This window comes from Sinocyclocheilus grahami, unplaced genomic scaffold, assembly GCF_001515645.1.
Source record: "Sinocyclocheilus grahami isolate Dianchi unplaced genomic scaffold, SAMN03320097.WGS_v1.1 scaffold312.1, whole genome shotgun sequence".
NCBI classification, from domain to species: domain Eukaryota; kingdom Metazoa; phylum Chordata; class Actinopteri; order Cypriniformes; family Cyprinidae; genus Sinocyclocheilus; species Sinocyclocheilus grahami.
The window spans coordinates 147,649-155,980 of NW_015505491.1; the positions used below are offsets into that span (position 1 = coordinate 147,649).

Sequence of the window (8,332 nt, forward strand, 5' to 3'; positions counted from 1 at the left end):
ACATGCCGGAAACTAAAGATCCATTACCCAGTTAGTTATGTCAACAAAAATGATTTATGTAGTTTTAACACAAATTAATTATGCAAACTTCAATTATAAGTATATTAGGTAGAGTGAACACAATAAAATTAAGTTGGCACAAAATGTTCAAAAAGCATGTTATTTAGTTTATATCATTTAAAATAATTAAACTGAACCGGAGGCAAAAAAATCTATATATATATTTTTTGTTTGTTTTATAAGAGTAGGTTAAAAACAATAAGGCATTGTGGTGCCACATGTACTGTACCTGAACATGTGACTTTGGCATGTGTGGTGTTTTGCTCCGTTTCAAAGAAGACCAGAGATCCACAATGCATTGCCTTGCATATGTCAGTGGCTTTTTTCTTATTCTCTTCCTCTGGTTCAGCAGGCAGCCAATCAGTCTTACCATCAAATTGCTCAATGCACAATTTTCCCTCGCAGGGAGAATTGCCTTCAAAGAACTTAAGTTCTTCCTCTGAGAACAAATAAAATGGATTTGTGGTTACTGCATGTTGCACAGGCAATATAATCAAAGTAACACCTTAGACTTATTTACTTAATAAACAAAACTAAAAACTACTGGGATCATGCAAAGCATGTTAAAATTATGTAAACAAAAAAGTTTAACATCAAACATAACAAAACATCAAAACATGATTGGTATTATATTACAGGTTAAACATTTGGAATAATTAAGATGTTTTAGAAAGAAGTTTATTATGCTCAAAGATGTGTTTATTATAAAATACAGTACAACAATAATATTATGAGATATTTGTTATATTTGTTTGTTGAATATATTTTAAAATGTAATTTATTCGTGTGATGCTAAACAGTTTTTGCTGTCACACGATCCTATAGATATCATTCTAAAATGCTCATTTGGTGCTCAATTATCATCAGTTATAATTGGTGCTCAATTGTTAATAATGGTTCTCAATATTATTAATGTTGAAAACTTTTTTTTGTTTAGTTTGGCTTTTTTTAGTGCTTTAGTGACATTTTTTTAAGATTCGATTTGATGGATACAAAGTAAATAAAAAAAATTTTTTTTAATAAAATACAAATCTTTTGTAAGATTAGAAGTGTTTTTACTGTCACATTTGATGAATTTAATGTGTCTTTGATGAATAAAAGCATTCATAATACATAAAAAAGCAGCACAAATGTTTTTAAGATTAATAATAATAATAATAAGAAGAAGAAATGTTTCTTGAGCAGAAAATCAGCATATTAGAATGAACTCTGAAGGATCATGTGACACTGAAGACTGGCGTAATGATGTTGAAAATTCAACTATGCCATTATAGAAATAAATTACATTTTAAATTGTGATTTACTTCACAATATTACTCATTTTACTGTATCAAATAAATGTAACCGTAATAAGAGACTTCATCTAATAAGAAAATTTCATGTATTCCAAACTTTTGACCAGTATGCCTGGTGCATATTATATTGTCTTACTTTTGCAAATGATTTCAATGTTTTTCTCGTTTTGATATGGTAGCCTCAAGTCAGTATTTTCGAAACACTCATGGAGCTTTGCTGAAGAGCTTCTACACCTGACATTCCACAGCCAGTCCTGTGGCTCCTTTTCTCCTTCAACGAAAAGTTCTCTATTTATTTGAATGGATGTACCACAGTTGAGATGTTGACACACCACGTCTGAATTCATAGTGGTACTGTCAGAGCCAATGGGCCTCCATGAGCCTTCCCATTTCACCTCTACACGTCCAGAACAGTCACCCAGACCATCACTCAAACGTACATCCAAGCTGCCTGCCATTTACAGTAAAACAACAACAACAACAAAATTATTGGTATGACATAGACTTTATCAGTTATGGGTGATTCTGGTTGTCTTAGATTCTGAGTTCATTATAATTACCTGCAAAGCCAGTTAGTAAGCCTTAGTTACCTGAACATATAACTTTGGTTCCCTTGCAACGTTTTTTCTCATGATTTGCCAGGCAATGCCACAGTGACCGCTCTTCGCCCTGACAATCAACATTACTCAGCAAACCATTAGAAGTAACGGAGCCCTTTTTCACAAGCACTATGTCACCACAGCCAAGCTCTCGACAGACCACCGCCCCCATATCTTCACGGGACTGATCACTGTAGCACACTTCATAGTTAGCACCATTCACATCAATGGAAACATCTCCAAAACACTCTGTTGTGAAGTTGTGGAGTTTCACGCTGTCTGTGAACACAGCAAATTTAATTGTTACAATGCCTAATAAAAAAGGGCAAAATTCTAATTCATTGTAATAAAATATTTGTAGCTATAATTAAAAGTTTTATAAGATAAGAATAAATATGTTGAGCTGGCATTTACAATGTGTTAAAGTAGAAGAATCTGCACAAATTCTGTGACAGAAGGATGTCTATTTTGGCCTATGTGTTTTGCGCTTCTTGAAAGATTAGAAAATCGGAACATTTTAAAAATGTCATTATTATTACTATTAAAAATCATTTTCAAATAAAGTTGTCTTTGTTATCTATCTACGCATAAAAAGGATTTGATTTTACTAAAAGGTTTTATATTTTTAAATAAGATTTGTTAAATAGTCTATTAATCGTCTATACCACAATATATGTTCATAAATATAGATATATCAGAAGAATTATATTCACATTAGTTTAACTTTGACCTTGTAATATCAACACACAATGTCAACCCTATTACTGTAATAATAATAATCCTATTATTCAATTTCAACACACATTAAAACGTATTAATTTAACTTGAGACGGAACAACACAATTTATTAACACTAAACCATTGTACAAAAAAAACTTGTGTAATTCTAAACTTGTATTAATGCAACATTTATTTATTTATAATTACATATTTATTATTAATATATGGAATCTATTAATAATGATTACTTATATTAATTGATGTAATATTATTTAAAGCAAGAAACTCAGCATCACCTGAGCACGTCAGTCTGTTAGTTCCATTAGCGCTTGTAAAGTTTCCAGTGGAACCACAGTTCATTTGCATACAGATGACTTCAGGCCTCACGTTGGTCTGCTGAAGAGGATTCCATGAGTTTTGTTTGACAGTTTTCTCTTCCACCAACCCAGAGCAAACATTGCTGCCATTCTGTAGACGGAACCTGGTGTGATCTGTGTGATACAAGTATTTCTGTGTAAATGTGAGTTTTACCTCTCACACAAACCATGGAAATACTGGGAAGTATTGTATCACCCAGAAGGGGTTTCAGCACCATTTCATTTACCCCAGTTAGAGCAACGTACTCCATAGAGCTGTTTAATAATAGTAAACACTTACTGCTGCAGATCACACTGGCTCGCTCCTGGCAGTTGAACCGCTCCATACACTGCCAAGAGTACTGCTCATTGCCAACACAATTAAGCAATACATTTTGTTTGCTCTGTTGTCCTTTGAACATTCCAAGCTTGGGGATGTAATGATGATCTCCACAACCAAGCTCCTGACATATCTGGTTTGCTTTACTTTCATCTGGCCAAGATGAAAAAATAAATACACATAAGAACAAAGAAAATGCATGCATAAAGATTCAGCGTCATTGTGAATACTAAAGCTTTTCTCAAATAATCTACTGTCAAATAATAATTTACAAATGTAAAAATGACATCAAAAATGTAGAAGAAACCATTATTAAAGGACATGAAATCAAAATTGGTGTTCTGTGGATTGTAGTCTGTCTTCACTTTGTATGTCGATGCATACATTTTTTTTTAGATGCTTGGAAAAAAAGTTCTAACTAGTTGATTAAAAGTGATCGCAAAAATGGCTCTGAGTTCTAGAGTATCATTTGCTTGCACATGCTATTTGGTTTGATTTGTTAAACTGAGAAGAACCAATTAAACACATTATTTCTAATAAAATACTGTATGTATCACTGCATAAAACATCAAACTCAAACTTCGCATTTTTCAATTTGTTTTAATGTACTGTAACATACTGTGTGTGTGTGTGTGTGTGTGTGTGTGTGTGTGTGTGTGTGTGTGTGTGTGTGTGTGAAAAGTTTTTGAACAGTACGATTTGTAATGGTTTTTAATGACGTCTCTTCTGCTCACCAAGCCGGCATTTATTATTTGATCCAAAGTACAGTAAAAACAGTCACATTTTCAAATATTTTTACCATTTAAAATAACTGTTTTCTATTAAAATATATTTTAAAATGTAATTTATTCCTGTGATTTCAAAGCTGAATTTTTAGCATCATTACTCCAGTCACATGATCCTACAGAAATCATTATAATATTCTGATTTGCTGCTCAAAAACATTTATTATTATTATTATTATTATTATTATTATGATGATGATGTTGAAAACAGCTGAGTAGATTTTTTTTCAGCTTTCTTTGATGAATAAAAAGTTCAGAAGAAGCATTTATCTTAAATATAAATCTTTTGTAACATTATAAATGTCTTTATCATAACTTTTGATCAATTTACAGCATCCTTGCTAAATAAAAGTATTATTTACTTTTATTTATTTATTTTTACTGACTCCAAGCTTTTGAACGGTAATAGCTGAAAATTCAGCTTTGATCACAGGAATAAATTGCATTTTAAAATATATTCAAATAGAAAGCAGTTACTTTAAATAGTAAACATATTTCACAATATTAATACTTTTGCTTTTGGATAAAATAAATGCAGGCTTGGTGAGCAGAATAGAATTCTTTAAAAAACATGGCTGTATTAGATCAAAAGGGTGCTTCTACTAAATACTGAGCAAAGGGTCTGAATACTTAGGACCATGTGATATTTCAGTTTTTCTTTTTTAATAAATCTGCAAAAATGTCAACAATTCTGTGTTTTTCTGTCAATATGGGGTGCTGTGTGTACATTAATGAGGAAAAAAAATAACTTAAATTATTTTAGCAAATGGCTGCAATATAACAAAGAGTGAAAAATTTAAGGGGGTCTGAATACTTTCCGTACCCACTGTATATATATATATATGACAAAAAAAAGTTTAATGAGTTAAAAAAAATTACCAAAATAGACACACACTGCTCAAAATGGAGTCAGAAGTGTTTGGAAGCTTGGGGAAAAAAAGTTATGTGGTCTTGGGGAGAACTGACTTCAGTCCACTAAATGATCATTTGATAAAAATAAAAAAAAAGCTCTCAGAAAAGTGCCATTAGGTCTAGAGTAACATCTGCTTGCACATTTAATTTGGGATGAAACAATTTATTTACACTTAAGCACATTGTTTGCATTCGAATATGGAACACTGCACGAGAATTACCTTTTCAAACGGCATATTACTGCATTTGTATTAATGTAACATTATTTATTAACAATTACATATTAAAATGAATATATCAACATCTAAATAATTAATATTTACATTTCACAAAAAAGGTTATTGGGATTTAAATATGAATTATACATATACTGCATTCTTAAACAGCAGCTGAAGATTAGTTGTCATCACTTTTAAACACATAAATAATTACAAATCATTTACTTCAATTGCATCAATCCACTAAATGACCAGTTGATTAAAAGTCATTGCAAAAAAGGCTCTGAAAAGTGCTGTTATTTGCTTTGAGATGACTTCTTTTTTTGTGATGCAATGACATTTAGACATTATCTCTCATATTTTGGTCAATAAAGAAGAAATAGCTAATAAAATAAACTTCTTGTTTCTGTCTACTTACCCCATTTATCATTACAGACCCCAAAGATGCCGTTGGGTGTCGAGAACTCCACCACACCAGCACATTTATCACGCTGCCCGTTCAGATTCAAACTCAGTGTAACTTCTCCTGCGGTGAAAAGTTTGGCATCAACAATGTGTAGATTCACATCTGAACACTAACTTAGATGACAGGAATACAAACATAAAACATTTTTTGTATAGTTAAAGGAATACTACCTACCAGAGCATTCAACAGCAACAAAACTACTTCCATCGCACTTTTCTTTTGCATTTATGCCAACATATAGGCAATTCCAAAGGCTCTCTTCTTTAGATGTGCATTTCACTTCATCCATCCAATATTGTTGGGGTAGAAGTGGATCTTTGTAGCGGGTCCTTTCTACATCAGAGTGCATATGATTTCCACACCCTATTGATTTACACACAACCTCTCCATTTTCTTTTATCCACCCGTAATGACACACCAAGCCCCACTGCTTATTACCGCCATGATACACCTCTAGCCGGCCTTTACAAGGGCTGTCGGATCCACGCAAAGTCACATTGAGACCTGCAAGAAATGTAAATTAATTAAATTAAATGAAATAAAAACATTTAATTAAATGACATTTTAATAAAAATTAACTATCTTTTTTTTTCCAGCAAAAATAATTTCTTTTGAAACAGCTACGCTCCTTTAGAATGCAATCTAAGGACATTGCAAAAAAGGCTCTGAAAAGTGCTGTTATTTGCTTTGAGATGACTTCTTTTTTTGTGATGCAATGACATTTAGACATTCTCTCTCATATTTTGGTCAATAAAGAAGAAATAGCTAATAAAATAAACTTCTTGTTTCTGTCTACTTACCCCATTTATCATTACAGACCCCAAAGATGCCGTTGGGTGTCGAGAACTCCACCACACCAGCACATTTATCACGCTGCCCGTTCAGATTCAAACTCAGTGTAACTTCTCCTGCGGTGAAAAGCTTGGCATCAACAATGTGTAGATTCACATCTGAACACTAACTTAGATGACAGGAATACAAACATAAAACATTTTTTTATATAGTTAAAGGAATACTACCTACCAGAGCATTCAACAGCAACAAAACTACTTCCATCGCACTTTTCTTTTGCATTTATGCCAACATATAGGCAATTCCAAAGGCTCTCTTCTTTAGATGTGCATTTCACTTCATCCATCCAATATTGTTGGGGTAGAAGTGGATCTTTGTAGCGGGTCCTTTCTACATCAGAGTGCATATGATTTCCACACCCTATTGATTTACACACAACCTCTCCATTTTCTTTTATCCACCCGTAATGACACACCAAGCCCCACTGCTTATTACCGCCATGATACACCTCTAGCCGGCCTTTACAAGGGCTGTCGGATCCACGCAAAGTCACATTGAGACCTGCAAGAAATGTAAATTAATTAAATTAAATGAAATAAAAACATTTAATTAAATGACATTTTAATAAAAATTAACTATCTTTTTTTTTCCAGCAAAAATAATTTCTTTTGAAACAGCTACGCTCCTTTAGAATGCAATCTAAGGAGTACAGTACATCATTGCTTTTATCTTGAATTTACGTTTTCATAAACAACGACATATAAGGAGTACAGAAGTTATATTTATAAATTAAAAGATATAATATAATAGTATAAGGGTCAAGGTGTCTCTTTTAACCTTATATGGTCATTGGAAAAATGTGGCTCTGAGTTCTGAGAACAGATGAGCCACATACTCTGCAGAAACTGCTGCGGTCTCTTATCTGCCCGTGGTTTTCAGCTCTGAAACTCTGGCAAGTTGCATGTTTATGCAGATTCTGAGATAAACCCGCTTCACATAAGCATGAGTAAGTTAACCACAGGTATAACCGTGCCTTTCCACACAGGGTTATGAAGAACATACGCTTGACACACAAACCACAGCGTGATCTTGGTTTTGGTCTCTTCATGTCTAGAACGGTAATTAAAAATTAATGCACTGATCATCTACATCTGAAGATGGACTCATTACTCATGTAACGTGTTTTAATATGCATACGTATTTATTTATTCTTGCCATTTTCATTCCACCAGGTAGATAAAATAAATAAATGAATAAATTATATATATTTATTAAATATATATAATAAATATTATATCACAAAGATGCATTACCATATACTAATGTATATTAATCACTGTAGCTGTTTTCATTTAGAATGAATGCAATTTTGCAGTATTATATTTGTTAATTTATACTTAGAGGAGACAAGGAAAAAAGAAAAGACGAAAGATGTATTTGTATGTTATAGTATGTATATATAACGAAAACTAGTTTTATTTATTTAATAATTTATTAGCAAATTAATTATAAATTAAGATATACACATTAATTATAGATATATTTCAAGATACTATAAGAGACATATTTCAAGTTTTTATTTATTTATTCATGAATTAATTAATTTGTTCATTCATTTTCAATTTCTTTTCGAATTTAACACAATCAAATTGTTCTCAAGTATTTGATAGTAGCACTAAAACTACATTTGTATAAATAATAAAATGATTATTTGCGTTACAAATTTTTTTGGCAGGTTTTACTAGCTATAGATTAATCTTTTTTTTTTTTTTTTTTTTTTTTTTTTTTT

The 8,332-nt window shown here is 31.8% G+C and overlaps 1 protein-coding gene across 1 annotated transcript in view; it reads right to left on the reverse strand.

Moving 5' to 3' along the window:
• The window catches only part of LOC107601743 (scavenger receptor cysteine-rich type 1 protein M160), a 26,517-nt gene that overhangs the window by 17,152 nt on the left and 1,033 nt on the right, over window positions 1-8,332 (reverse strand). Inside the window, exons 2-8 of the mRNA XM_016294028.1 lie at window positions 6,775-7,104; window positions 6,552-6,659; window positions 3,332-3,523; window positions 2,971-3,165; window positions 1,946-2,233; window positions 1,492-1,806; window positions 285-499 (exon numbers count right to left, since the gene is read on the reverse strand). Of these exons, the coding sequence (XP_016149514.1) occupies window positions 285-499; window positions 1,492-1,806; window positions 1,946-2,233; window positions 2,971-3,165; window positions 3,332-3,523; window positions 6,552-6,659; window positions 6,775-7,104 (1,643 nt within the window). The remainder of the gene's footprint in view (window positions 1-284; window positions 500-1,491; window positions 1,807-1,945; window positions 2,234-2,970; window positions 3,166-3,331; window positions 3,524-6,551; window positions 6,660-6,774; window positions 7,105-8,332) is intronic.